General features: G+C 40.6%; 1 protein-coding gene across 3 annotated transcripts in view; it reads right to left on the bottom strand.

Moving 5' to 3' along the window:
- AP3S2 (adaptor related protein complex 3 subunit sigma 2) overlaps positions 1 to 13,591 on the bottom strand; it is a 57,690-nt gene extending 44,099 nt beyond the window's left edge. The window contains exons 1-3 of one of the 3 annotated variants that reach the window (XR_008416889.1): positions 13,447 to 13,587; positions 10,173 to 10,264; positions 9,697 to 9,808 (exon numbers count right to left, since the gene is read on the bottom strand). Coding sequence is in view for 2 of the 3 variants with exons in the window: in XM_019460259.2 (XP_019315804.1) it covers positions 9,697 to 9,808; positions 10,173 to 10,264; positions 13,447 to 13,515 (273 nt within the window). In the remaining variant the exon portion in view is untranslated. Of the gene's footprint in view, positions 1 to 9,696; positions 9,809 to 10,172; positions 10,265 to 13,446 lie in introns of all 3 variants that reach the window. The other 2 variants (XM_019460259.2, XM_019460260.2) reach the window with 2 other exon arrangements.
- Positions 13,592 to 14,953: the final 1,362 nt, after the last annotated feature.

Raw genomic sequence — 14,953 nt, 5'->3', positions numbered from 1 at the left:
AGAGTGACAAGCACTGAGTATGTATAGAATTGTTGAATCACTCTATTGTACACCTGAAACTAATATAACATTGTATGTTAATTATACTGTACAGTCTTTAAAAATGGTTAAAAAAAAAAAAGAATGGCTAAAGAATAAGAAGAGCTATCTTTATGTGTCATCAATCAAGGGTTTACTGAGTAAAAATACATACACATATATATATGTATATATGTATATACATATATATATATATATATATATATATATATATATAGTGTGTGTGTGTATGTATATATCTACGAAGGGAAAATTTAAAAAATGGTTTTCTCAAAAGAAAAAAAAGGAACTGCAATATTGGATAACATTTTTATACCTCGGAGCTATAAGGAAAAACATCAACAAACATAACTAAAGTTAAAAGAACAAAAAGAAAAAAAAGAACAATGGACTAGGAGAAAATATTTGCAATAAATACAATAGAAAAAGGATTTAATACCCATGAAGTTAGGAAAAAAATGCAACACTTACCAATGAATAAAACAAATGGCCATTAGAAAAGCGGACAAGTGATGTGGTCAGATATTTTCAAGTATAAACGATTGGTAAACACTAAAAGACATGCAGCTTCAGCAATACTCAAGAAAGCTTGGGAAGACAATGAATTTCTAGGTTCTCACCTATCAGACTGGCAAACATTTGAGAATATTCTTAACATTGAAAGTTGGTGACATGATGGTGAAACAGGCCTTCTGGGAGAAACCTATCACACTAAAAAGTGCACACCCTTTAATCAAAGCAACAATTCAAATGTTAAGAGCCTACCAAAGAAACTAACACATGGGCATACAGATGAATGTACAAGGGTATGTGCTATTTAAAACAGTGAGAAACTGGGTACTGAATAAAATATTACGACATACCTGTATTACGGAAAAATCCTGCACTACTAAAAAGAATATATGAAATGGACAAAGCTGCAAGACTTATCATGAAGTGATAGAAATGCAAGTTACAGAAGCATGTAGTGTGACTATTCTTTATTTTTAAAAGTAAACGTATATGACGTGTATATATATGCATGCATTATTACCATTTAAAATTTATTTAGTGCTAGCAGGGGAGGGGCAGAGAGAGAAGGAGAGAGAGAATCCCAAGCAGGCTCTGCATTGTTAGCGCGGAGCCCAAACTAATGAACTGTGACATCACGACCTAAGCCGAAATCGAGACTCTGACGCGTATCTGCCTGAGACGCCCACAGGGGCCCCTGTATATGCATGCATTTAAAGACTTTATAGCGGCTGCCTCTAGGAAGGGGAGTGGTGTTTGAGTGAGGCGGTATGAATGCTAAGGGAAGGACTTCTCCGTTCTCCGTTAATAAACTTGCCGTTTGAATCTTTTATAAAAGAAAGAATATGTTCACGTACTACTTGTATAATTTTAAAAACCCAAAACGAAGTAATATATTTGAAATTCCGGAAACAGGCCTAAATGTATATAGACAGTTAAGTTTAAACAATGGGAGGCCGTATAATTTGGAGAAACTAGATAACGATATGGAAAAAAAGTAACTCGGTTCTGTACCTCAACATATACTGAAATAAATCTTTGTTCTAAAAGGCTTAAAAATGCATATATTTTTTAATTGAAAACAACTGAGATAGGAAGATAAACTCATAACTAGTGAAAAAGTAGAGGAGATAAGCACGGTTTTAGTGGAGAGTGAACAATGTCAATCACAAATTGAGAATTAAAGGGAATGTTGTGGAAGAAATATTTGTGAACATAATGACGTATAAAAGCTTGATATCTTAAAATTTCAGAATAAACCATAAGATATTAGGACCTTCTTTGAAAAAAAAAACTTTAAGATCTGAAAGAATGAAGAAATGGAAAGAAATGCTATTTTTTTTAAAGGTTTTTTTTAAATTTTTTTTTAATGTTTATTTATTTTTGAGACAGAGAGAGACAGAGCATGAACGGGGGAGGGTCAGAGAGAGAGGGAGACACAGAATCTGAAGCAGGCTCCAGGCTCTGAACTGTCAGCACAGAGCCCGACGAGGGGCTCGAACTCACGGACCGCGAGATCATGACCTGAGCCAAAGTCGGACGCTTAACCAGCTGAGCCACCCAGGCGCCCCAAGAAATGCTATTTTTAATACATTTCTAAGTACAAATCCAACAGAGACTTATGGGACCTTTACAAATTATTCAAGAATGTATCCAGATGAACAAACGGTCATAAGTATCAGTGAATATATTGAAAGAGAACTGCACCCAAGGGGGATATTGTCTTATTAAGTATATGAACTTATATTAACGACAATAAATAAAACAGGGTGAAACTCATGCAGAAAGAGAAACACAACTTAGTCGAACAAACAATGAGTAAAAACTAAATCTCACTATGTATTATAAAGTTTATTCAACCAATGTTTAGTGAGTGACTACTATGTGCTAGACACCTACCACTCTACTCCGGGGCTACCTTGGTCAATAAGTCACATTCTCGGCTGGCTTACGTTCCGAGTGTGGGAAGAACGAGGCACATGAGCATGGTCTTTTCCACCATCATAAGCTCTCTGAAGGAAATGAGCAGGATGGTATGATGGGGGTTACTTCAGATAGGCCGTCATGAAGGTCTCAGGATCTTGGACCGAGTCATGAACGCTAAAGAAGCGAGTCAATGAAGAGCTATAGAGGGAAGGGATTTGGGCAAGAGTGTTCTAGTGGACAGAGCAAGTGCAAAGGCCCTGAAGCAAAACTGCACTTGTGTCTGAGGAACAGAAAGAAGACTGAAATGGCTAGAGCGGTGCGAAGGTGAAAGTGAGTATGATGAGGTCAGACGGAGAAGGACAAAGGAGCCAGATCACGTCAGGCCTTGTAGGCTGACAGGGAGTTTGAATTTTACTCTAAACACATTATACATTAAGGTTTCTTCAACAAAGGGAGGTAAAATGGAGAGTTTACATCGAATAATTCAGAAAAAAATGTTAGTTTTAACATAAACTAAAAAATATACAGAGAGTTACTTTTGAGAAGAGAAATCATTTGTGTGCTAAGATGAAAGTGATGTTAATTATAATCGTGAGAGGTCATCTAATATAATATGCATCCTGATGCTGGAGTCATTAAAGTGTGAAAAAAATGTGCATCTTAGAACATATGTAATATAATACCATGAACCAGGTTCTAGACTTTACTGGACAAGTGGTTCAATTATGTTATAATAGGTGTATATGAAAAGAACAATGGAAATCTACACATGGAAAAAGTAGGCAGGATGATTAAAAATAAAAATTCAGACATCTGTGAGGCAGCACTCTACCTCAGAGTAGAAATTAAAAATGACACATTTCAATGTTAGAGGTAGGAAGACACATGAACTCAAATATTCCTGGAGACATTATAAATTAATATAGCTTTTCTGTATATCTACCTAGCAACCTGCCTTATAATTAGAAATATTAGTATCTTTGACTCAGGAATTCTGTTTTCTGTCTGTTCGGTAAATTGGCCCAACGGTCCGCATAAAGACACGCAGTAGTTTTGTCTGTGTTAATTTAAAAAAAAAAACAAATGGAGACAATCTAATTTCTCTCCTACTCCCCTACGGCCGGATGGGCTAAGGACACTCAAACTGCCCCCACTGAAACGTTCTGCTTTGACTCACTCCTGGAAAAGCGAGGTAGGTCGGGACACGCTGAGAAACAGAAAACGTGGCCTGGTCGAGTCCTCCTCACCACGTTTCCGCTGGAATGCCAAAGCCAGGTGCCCCGCCTACGGCGAGCTCTGTTTCTCCAGATGCCCTCACGCGCCTTGCCCTCGGGTGTCCCCAGAAGGAGCTCATGGACATTCCCAGACCGTGACCCAGACACTCTGCTCAGCTGACCTTCTCTCGGAGGCCTGCACGGAGAAGCGGCAAGCGACACCAGCCTCCCTCAGCCGTCTGTGCTTTTGCCACTCAGATTTTCCAAACTAAGACAAACGGCAGTCAGGGAATACACATCACATGGTAGAGCCGTGAAGAGAAGCAAAGGGGTGAGCAACTCAAATGTCGGAGGAAGGATGCCACGGATGAGGGGATGGAAGCGAGGAATGCACGCACAAGCCTGAGGGCACTAGGAGTGTACTGTTTCTTAATCTGGGTGAGTTTCATCTTACTGGCATTTTTTACACTTATCAGCACGGTTAGCGTTATTTTTTTGTATATACATGTTTCACAATAAAAATAATTTTAGGGTCACCTGAGTGGCTCAGTCGGTTGAGCCTCCAACTTTGGCTCAGGTCATGATCTCACGGTTCGCGGGCTCGAGCCCCGCGTCGGGCTCTGTGCGGACAGCTCAGAGCCTGGAGCCTGCTTCGGATTCTGGGTCTCCCTCTCTCCCTGCCCCTCCCCTGCTTGTGCTCTGTCTCTCTCTCTCTCTCTCTCTCTCTCAAAAATAAACATTAAAAAAATTTTTTTTTTTAAATAATTTTAAAAACAATAATCTTACAGGGATTCTGATTGGGTTTTCAGTAAATGGATAATCTGGAAGTAAGGGACATCGTAGTGAGTTTTCTCAACAGGCAAAGGGTGTGTTTAATTCATTTATTTTGCTCTTTTTTCATATTTTTGGTAGATTTTTGAGAGTTTTCTTCATATACATCTTACACATGTTTTACGTTTATTTCTTGATATCTTATGGACCTTTTTGCTTTTGTTGAGTGGGCCCCTTGAAAGATTTCCTTATTATTGCTAAGGAAAAGCTATTGATTTTTATATGTTAAACTTGTCCCCATAATGAACTCTATTAATAGCTCTAATGGTCTACCAGTTGATTGTTTCAGATTTCCTAGGTAGGTAATAATTTCATCTGTAATCATTATATATTCTGAAGCCCAGTAAAGCCAATCCCCAATTGCTGATCTTTTTCCCTCAAAACGTACTTTCACATTGCTTGGCCATTCATTTTTCCTGATAAATTTTCCCTTCACCAAAAGTTCTGTAAGATTTTCTGATGCAATTACACTTGGTTTCCCATTTAATTTATTGATTACTATTATTACCTTTGCTTGACTTTTCCCAACAAGCAGAGGACTTGTAGCTCCATTTATTTTAAGTATTCTTTTATGTCTTTCCTTTAATATTTTATAATTTTATTTGAATTAATGTTAAGTATTCCACACTAAATTAATTTCTAAACACTCAATATCCTTTATCACTATTGTGAGGGTTTTTGTTTTTTTTTTTGAAATTAAGGTTTTTTCTACCTGTTTTCACAGAAAAAAACTTCAATTTTGATGAATTTATCTCATATTCTGCCATTTTGCCCATATCATTCATTACTTGGTATAATTTTTGCTGGTTTTTTTTTTTTTTTTAAAGGTTTTCTAGGTATATAATCGGGCCATGTTATAGTGACAACTCATCTCTCTTTCTTCCTTTACCATGTTACTTGTTCATTTCCTTTTTTATAACTCATTACAAATGTTTGTTCAAATTAGAGTAAATAGTAAGAGATATCCTTGTTTTCATGAATGCCTATAGATTTCTCTCCTGAGAAAACACTGGTCCTTGGTTTTAAAACTAAAATTTGCTGGGGTGCTTGGCTGCCTCAGTTGGTACAGCGCATGACTCTTGATCTTGAGATAAGTTCAAGCCCTACACTGAGTGCAGAGTTTACTTTATTAAATGAATGAATGAATAAATAAATAAATAATAAACAAATAAACAAACAAATAAATAAATAAATAAATAAAATCTTGGGGCGCCTGGGTGGCTCAGTTGGTTAAGCGTCCGACGTCGGCTCAGGTCACGATCTCAGTTTGTGAGTTCAAGCCCCACATCAGGCTCTGTGCTGACAGCTCAGAGCCTGGAGCCTGCTTTGGATTCTGTCTCCTGCTCTCTCTGCCCTTCCCCACTTGTGCTCTGTCTCTCAAAAATAAACGTAAACAATAAAATAAAAACAAATTAATTAATAAAATAAAATAAATTAATAAAACCTTGGAAAAAAACCCTAAAATTTGCTTCTTCTAGAAAAATAAACTAGGTACTGGAGAAAAGAAGAAAAATACTTTTCACTATATATTCTTGGTTCACCTTTTGAATCCTGAACCATCTAAATGTGGTTTATTTCCCCAACAACAAATAGTTTATGGTAAATAAATAAACATGCACTACATAATCAAATAAAAATGTTTCTTATTTCAATTCAAGAGCATTCTGGTGGGGCGCCTGGGTGGCTCAGTCGGTTGAGCGTCCGACTTCGGCTCAGGTCATGATCTCACAGTCCGTGAGTTTGAGCCCCGGCTGAGTCGGGCTCCATGCTGACAGCTCGGAGCCCGGAGCCTGTTTCAGATTCTGTGTCTCCCTCCCTCTCTGACCCTCCCCTGCTCATGCTCTGTCTCTTTCTGTCTCAAAAATAAATAAACCTTAAAAAAAAATTTTTTTTTTTAAATAAAAAAAAGAGCATTTCGGGAATATAATTTGGATAATCATTTCTCTCGGCATCTACTGATGCAACTCTATCAGTCTCCACTATTTTTCTTACTGCTGTAACAGACCCTAAGAACTAGTATACTGTAAATCAACACACACACACACACACAAGCCAAAACATAAAACAAGAACCCTAGAGCCAACCAAGATTTAAGGCCACAATGCTTTTTTTTTTTAATGTTTATTTATTTTTGAGAGACAGAATGTGAGTGGGGAGGGGCAGAGAGAGAGCGAGACACAGAATTGGAGGCAGGCTCCAGGCTCCGAGCTGTCAGAACATAGCCCCACGTGGGGCTCAAACTCACAAGCTGTGAGATCATGACCTTAGCTCAAGTTGGACGCTCAACTGAGCCACCCAGGCACCCCAAGGCCACAATGCTTGTTAATGGGACAGAAAGAAACAAAAACCAGGTCTGGTGACTCCTTGCTACAAGTGATTATTGGCTAAGATTTTCTTTAGTAATTTTGTACCAAAACTAATATGCAATATTACTCAAAATATTTTTTTGCAAGGCTTTTGGATTACAAACCATTTACACTGTAAAATCGCTTAAGTAGTATGTTTTTATTCTCGGTTTAAGAAATACCTTTTACAAGATAGAGGTTTTATTATACTTCAACATTTAAAAAGAATTCTACCGAATCTATTAGGGAGACAGTTTTGTTTTTGTTTTACTTTTAAATGTTTACTTATTGAGAGAGAGACAGAAGCAGAGCATGAGCAGGGGAGGGGCAGACAGAGAGGAAGACAAACACTCTGAAGCAGGCTCCAGACTCTGAGCTGTCCACACACAGCCTAATGCGGGCCTCGAACCCACGAACCATGAGATCATGACCTGAGCTGAAGCTGGATGCTTAACCAACTGAGCCACCCAGGTGCCCCATACTTTTTAAAGTTTATTTATTTTGAGAGAGTAAGTGATTGCACGCGCACGCGAGCGGGTAGGGGCAGAGAGACGGAGAGAGACAGAATCCCAAGCAGGCTTTGCACTGTCAGTGCGGAGCTCGACTCAGGGCTCGAATCCACAAACCACAAGACCATGACCTGAGCTGAAACCAAGAGTCGGCCACTTAACTGACTGAGCCACCCAGCCGTCCCAGGAGTCAGTTCTTTTTTACACCTTTCTTATTTCATCCTGATGCTGGATTAAGAGCCTTGTTGTTGATCTCATTTGGTACTCATGTTCTGACGTCAGCTATTTCAAATACATTAGTAATACAACTATGCAGGTCATCCTCTAAAAATGTTGTTTTCTGACTTTTATCCTCAATATATTAGGCCAACTATTTGTTGATTTTATTGTCTTTTCAAAGATCAAACCTATCATTTTCCTTTAGTTCCTATTATTTTCACCCTTTTACTTATCTTCCCAAATCCAGTGCACACTATTTAATAAATGTCCATTACCTTATAAAGTTAATTTCTTTTTCTTGCTAATATAGATATTGAAGTACATCTCAATTTTTAAAATATATTATCACATATTTCCTTTTTATTCTAACACACTTATATGTACATTTCTATCGCATTCTACAGTTTAAAACACTATAAAATACATCGTCATAATTGAATCCTACAACCTGGTATTTCTACATTCAGATGGTAGGTCTGTGACTCAAATGCAGGTTCTATGATTCTAGATCTGGAGTTCTTTCTATTATACCACACTGACTCAATGTCCAATCTGACTCAGGTATTTTAAGAAAGTTTTTAAAATTATCTGAGGGATTAGTCTTTTTTAGGTTATTTATACTGTTATGTACGATAAGCGAATAAAATGCATGAACTCTTAAATTAATCACCTTAAATCATTTTCTGAATGTAAAGTTTGTATTTTTATAGCTAGAGAGTTTACTTTTCTGTTAGTTAGGTTTTAATGCAAGCTTCTACTTCAGTGCCTTCTACTTAAGTAACTTATTCGAGTCACTTAAAGGAAGCCTGCCTAAAATTTCACCTATAAAATGATGGAATTAGGGGCGCCTGGCTGGCTCAGTCAGTAGAGCATAAGACTCTTAATCTCAGGGCTGTGAATTTGAGCCCCACATTGGGTGCAGGATTACTTTAAAAAAAAAAAAATCTAAAATGATGAAATTATATACTAAATTAATGGTTCTCAAGCTAGGGTCCCTAGGCATCTCAGTTTCCATGAAGATAATGAAAAAGGATCTGTAAGCCATTTCTAACTTTTAAAAAGCCTAAAAAAATCATGTTGATCTATGTTAAGATTGCACAGACTAACTAAAACATCAAGCCTCTTTGTCTTAGGCTACAATTACAAGTGAAAATAAAATGTATGAATTCTTAAATATCATTTGGTTTGATAGCTGAAGAAAATTTCTAAACATAGTATGCTACTATAATTTATAACAAGAAAATATTTGGTATTCATGCCTATTTCTGGCCCAGGGCTCCTAAGTGATAAAGGAATTTGGAATTTCCTAAGTGATAAAGGTGTCTTGTTTATGTTAATAAGGTAACTTCTGGAAAGCACCTAAAGATGGGGGCCGGTTGCCAGGAAAAACAACCATTCAATCAGAGGATCAGAACTTTCAGTCCCACCCCAGATCTCCAGAAAAACCCAACAGGACAGGGTTTGGGAGCTTCCAGGTTAATGGAGATGGGAGAGAGTGGCCTGACTGGAAAGGGCATAAAAGCTCCATGCCCTTTCCCCTTTCCTTGCCCTGTGCATCCTTTTACAGTAAGCTGGTAATCTAGTAAGTACAATGTTCTTCTAGAGAGTTCTATAAGCCCTTCTAGCAAATTAATCAAACCCAAGGAGGATGTCATGGGAACCTCTGATCTACAGCCAGCCGGTCAGAAGCACAGGTGACAGACAACCTGGACTTGTGAGTGGTGTCGTGTCTATCTATCTCCAGGTAGATGGCGTCAGAACGGAGTTAAATTTGTGGGACACCTGCTCGTTTGTGGGACACCACAGAGAACTGAGCTAACTGCTAGGTGGTGTCGGGGAAAGAAAACAGACAAATTGGAATTGGGTGTCAGAATCGTACCCGAAAACCAAGGGCAGGGAGAGAGCTGGGTAGAAACCAAGGAGTCCAAAAGTTCTAAGAGTTTTCACGGGTTGCTAGGAGCTTTCTCACAGTACCGTATGGTGGACACGCGGCAACTCTTACCAGTGTCAATAAAGAGACTGACAACAAGACCGACAGGATGGTTACGCAAAAATCCAGTACGAATTCTTTACTGGCTGCCATCATTAGCTGACTACACATACCTGGATGAGGTCCAAGATTCCAAGTTCACTCTCGGATGAATCCACACAAAACACAAAGTACAGTGTAGCATAGTGCCGATAGATGAGTTTGTAGTCGGAGCCGCCAATCAAACTGTGGAAAACGGGAAACATTTAAATGGCTGTATCCAAGCTAAACCCATCTCCAAGAAACCCTGTGCCAAAGAATGAGAACGGGCTCAACAGAAAGGGGAGGGTGGGCCAAACAATAGGCCATTTCTCCCAGGGGACCAGCAACCAAGTTTGGCCGAGATGCCTAAAGCCCCTTGACCTCACCTTTTCTTCTGCCATCTTCCCAGGAACCAAACCTCTAGATGAAGCACAACCAAGCAACAGCTTCCAAACGGAAGTGGGACTCTTCCTGGGCAGCTCAGGCACCCACCCGACACTTGAGGAAACAGCGACGAAGGCCACCCAATAGTAGACGTGTGGGTAGAAAACTGAAACCCATCGTTTACCTTCCACCTTCCAAGAAGTTACAGATGTTGTCATCTCGCTTGAGAACTAGGTGGAAGGTCTCTCGGACAATCTGCTGTTGAATTTCTTCTGGCTGTGGAATAAAATGAATAAAGTGACTCAGTGGGGAGGTCTGAAAAACTACATTCCATGGATGGGGATACACCGGGAGAGAAATGCTTCCAAGCAGGGAATTATCGGAACATTTGGTACCAGTTTTCAGAAAAAATAAAAAATGAGGAGTAAAGAAAAAATAAAAGGGAAATCTATGGAAAAATAGATTAAGACTCAGTTACAGGAATTAAGATAGGGTATATTTACCTAGATATCTAGTCACTAACCATTATTGTCCTGATAGGTAAAGTGATACTTCCTTATAGTTAACAACCAAGGAAAGGAGAACTGATCAACTCTCCTAAAAGATCAAAGAATAACTAGAAGACCAGTCCTGGAATATTTTGTCTTCCCCTAGAAAACATCTATGCCAACATCAATAGGTCTAACCCTTCAAGGAGGTCAAGATGTAATCATGTAACTTTGTTTTTAAAAACCGAATTTTCCATCTTTTGCACTGGTAATATGGTATAATGGGGTGTTACCAACAAAGTATTACTGAGGAAGACAGAAAAAATTCTATTTACAGATTAGAATTTGGAATAGAGTTATACTTTTTTTTTAACTACTATATACAAGAAAGCTCAACTGTAATAACATCTCTTGATAACTTACACTGATTTCTATTTATACAGAGGAGGTTCACAGTAAGTATGGTTTTAAAAAAGGATGATGGCAGGAAGAAACTAATCATTAAGACAAAAGTAATAAAAAGCTCTAGACCAGTGACCTGGGAATGATATCAAAATACAGGTTCCAATTTAGTAGGTTTGGGGTAAGTCCTGAGACTGTATCGCATTCCAGGGGATACCAAAGCTGCTGGTTTGGAGATCACACTTTGAGTAGCAAAGCTTAAGAAAATCTTCAGACCGGACTTGCCCTTAGACTCAGAAACTAGACTGAAGTAACGCTAATGCCTTCTTTCTACAGCACTGAATTTGTTTGAAATCACCAGTTATTTAAAAGAAAGAGAACCAAACAAGAAGATGTCATTGTGAAATTACTTTTCAGAACTTTGACTCAACATGGACATACAGTGGCCCTCTGTTATTTACTGAATGAATGAAGACTAGTCACTATAAGTCTGAGTACGCCAGGATGCTGTAAAGGATTAACTCTGCGTACTTGGAAACAGAAAACGTGCTAAGCATCAGCACTTTTTTAAGCTGACCAAAACAGCTTTCAAACCAAACAAAGCCTTTTGCCTGACCCTAGGTGGAAATGGCCACAGAGGGAAAGTGGTATGAAACAGTAAAGCTAACTAATTTCTGATTTCAACAAAAAGACGGACTACCACTTGCTTCCAAGCCTCAAGTACTTTAACAGTCCCGCGTATCTTTTAGTACTCTGCAGTTTTCAAGGTCAGTTTTCACTCACGGGCTAACGTGGTTCTCATAAAACTCGTATGTTCTCTAAAGGTTTACAAAAGGCGAATAAGAACACGCAAAGATGTTCATTAGAGGAATGGAAAATTAAAACCACAGTGAGAACCCACTTTATACCCATTATAGTATTTTTATTCAAAAAGATAATAACAAATGTTGATAGAGAGGTGGACAAATTGGAACTCCTATACACTGCTGATGGGAACGTAAATTGGTGCAGCCACTGTGGAAAACAGTTTGCCAATTCCTCCAAAGGTTCACCATAAAGTTACCTTATGGCCCAGCAATTCTACTCCTAGATTTATAACCAGGAGAAATGAAAACATGTGCACAGAAACACTTGTACATGAATGTTGATGGCAGCATTCTTCACAAGAGCCACAGGTAGAAACATAGGCTGATGGACAATCAAAATGTGGTATATCCATACAATGGAATTTAACTTGGCAATGAAGAAGAATGAAGCATGAATACATGCCACAAGCGGGATTAACTTTAAAAACATACTAAGTGAAAGAGGCCACATACTGAATACCATTTATATCAAATGTCCAGAACAGGCAAATTGAGAGAAGCAGAAAGTAGACTAGTGGTTGCCTAGGGCTAAAGGAGCTGAAGAAGAAATTGGGAATGACTGCTAATGGGTAGTGGTTTCTTTTTGCGGAAATGGAAATGTTCTAAAACTGACCGTGGGGATGGTTCCCCAACTTTGCAAATGTACTAAAATCCACCGAACTGTATGCTTTAAACGTGAACGTTTTATGCTTTAAAGGTGAACGACATGTACGTGATTTATTTCTCAATAAAAACCTAAAAAAAGAAAAAAAAAAGAAAAATTCACACACACACACAAATGCAAATACAAACTAAATGGTTGTAGTGAATGATCGTATTTTTATCTGGAAATAATTATTAAATGTAATCTAGCTTAAAAATTCTATGAAAAAGTAAAATTATTTTGTTCATTCCTATTTCACACACACACACACACACACACACACACACACACACACACACAGGGAAGTAACACAAGGGTCAATAGACACAGGGGTTAAAAAAAAAAAAAAAAAAAGGCGAGCTGAGGCCCGAACAGGAGTTTTCTGACTTTTAACCCTCTTGCGTTTCACCGATAATGTATGGAACATTTCTGAAACCTCGCCGCGAAGAAATACAACGCTGGGGGTCAGGAGACAAAGAATGATGTTTGTTTTCCCAGAGGAGTTTTTGGGGAAACTCAAATTTCCGTGATCGTTTATGGAGCCCTCACGCGGCAGCCTTTATAATTTCTCACCGTTTCCCACTTGGAAGCTGACTTTCTTCAACTCTACAGAAGGAAGGGTATCCAGTCCCTGGGCAGTCCCACCCAGCACTGAAGCAAAATAATCCCAAGAAAGCACGTTTCCAGATCTTTGGGCTAAAGCAAAAACTTTAATAAGCTGCATATTTCTTCCTACTCGTACGACCAACAAGATTAAAGGGGCTTAGATGGGTGAAGTTTTCAGTGGGGCACACCCCCCCCCCCCAACCGTCCTTTAGAGAGCCCCGAGACGCAAGGAGAAATGTCACTAAACGGCAGAGAGATGCAGGGGTCCAGGAAGGGTTGAGCGGGGGTAGGACGTGAGGCCCGACGCCGACCCCGGTCCCGCAAGGAGGGTGACGGGTGCGAGGGTCACGCTCGGTGCGGGAGCCCGAGGTGGGGAGACGGCAGGTGGGGCCGGAGGGAGGGAGGGGGGCGCGGACGCTCTGCAGGGACGTGACGAGGCTGGGCCGCACTCACGAAACGCTGGTAGAAGCGGACCAGCCGCGGCTTCCCGTGGTTGTTGAAAACCAGAATCGCTTGAATCATCTTTGCCGGCCACGTTCCTTTCAGCGCCGGCGGCCCCCACAAAGCATCTACTTCCGCCACAACACGGCCACTTCCGCTTGGTGCGCTGCTGAGCGCGGCCGGCGGAAACGTTCCCCGGCGCCCAAGGGGCCCGGCCGCGAAGAGTCCGGCTTCCCGGCACCGCAAGGAGAAAGCGCCAGGGTGGGCTAGCGGGGAGGGGGCGGGGGTCGGGCCGCTGCGGACCCCGAGGCTGGGCAGCGTCGTCACCTCGGCTGGCACCGGTTTGCCAGTCAGGGGCTGGCCAGGGCGCGAACCCGGATCTCTTGCCGTTCGGCCGGCCGGACCGCTTGCTGCAGAATCTCGGGCGGAGCACGTCGGGAAAGCAGATCCCGAAGCCGAAGTCCCTGACAGCAGCCGCGCTCCCGGGCGACTGGGCGGCGGGGGGCTCCCTGTTTCCCCGTCTCCCCTTCTCCCCGTCCACGCGAAACGTGCAGTCCTGCCTCTCCCCTTAACACTTGCAGAACGGTTCTCAGCGTGGAGACACCAGCCTATTTAGCCGTTGCCCGCTTAGGGAACGTGAAGTTCCTTTTTGATTTTCAGTACTATATACATAACAACGCTGCAGGCAATATTAATGCCTGCTGGTGCAAAAGGGCCGTTTCTCCACGGTGGGTAGCGAGTGGTGGAATTAAGGAATCTTCAGCGCAAATCCATGTGACGATCCCAAATTTGTAGATTTCCTTTCTTCTTTTAATGACTTGGGGTGAGGTGGAGCACGGTCCCTTGTTGCAGCCATAGAGCTGCGAATCGGAATCACCTGCCCGGAGGACTGTTCTGCAGTGGGGAGCAAAAACCTTTACGATATGTAGAACATGAGGCCCAGCATCTACGGTTTTGGAATTTATAATAAAAGGATTGTGGGATGTGTGAAAAGCCTCAAGAATGTACATCTCAGCAATGTTAACTGCAGGGAAAAACGGGACACACACTAATCATTCCGAAACGAGATGATCCTTAAATGCATTGTTCTATCTGCACATGAGGAATATTAAATGGTCATTAAAAACAATGTGAGGGGCGCCTGGGTGGCCGAGTCATTTAAACCTCTGACTCTTGGTGTCTGCTTGGGTCATGATCTCAGTTTGTGGGTTCGAGCCCCGTGTCCGGCTCCCCGCTGAGTGTGGAGCCTGCTTGGGATTCTCTCTCTCCCTCTGGCTGCCCCACCCCTGCTCATCCTGTCTCCGTCTCTCTCAAAATAAATAAACTTAAAAAATAATAATGTTGTGAAAGGTTTATGGGATAGATAAATGTTCATGACATATCTAAGTGAAAAGATCAAAGTATGTACATGGATACCCCACTTTGTAAAAGACTGTAAGTAGATACACTAAAATATAAATAATAATTGTGTCTCATGGAACGGCAGCATCACAAAGGGTTCTGCACGGGCCACGGTAAC

The sequence above is a fragment of the Panthera pardus genome, unplaced genomic scaffold, assembly GCF_024362965.1.
Source record: "Panthera pardus isolate Hobbes unplaced genomic scaffold, ASM2436296v1 HiC_scaffold_23, whole genome shotgun sequence".
Taxonomy (NCBI): domain Eukaryota; kingdom Metazoa; phylum Chordata; class Mammalia; order Carnivora; family Felidae; genus Panthera; species Panthera pardus.
This window is presented reverse-complemented; position numbering and strand designations above follow the sequence as displayed.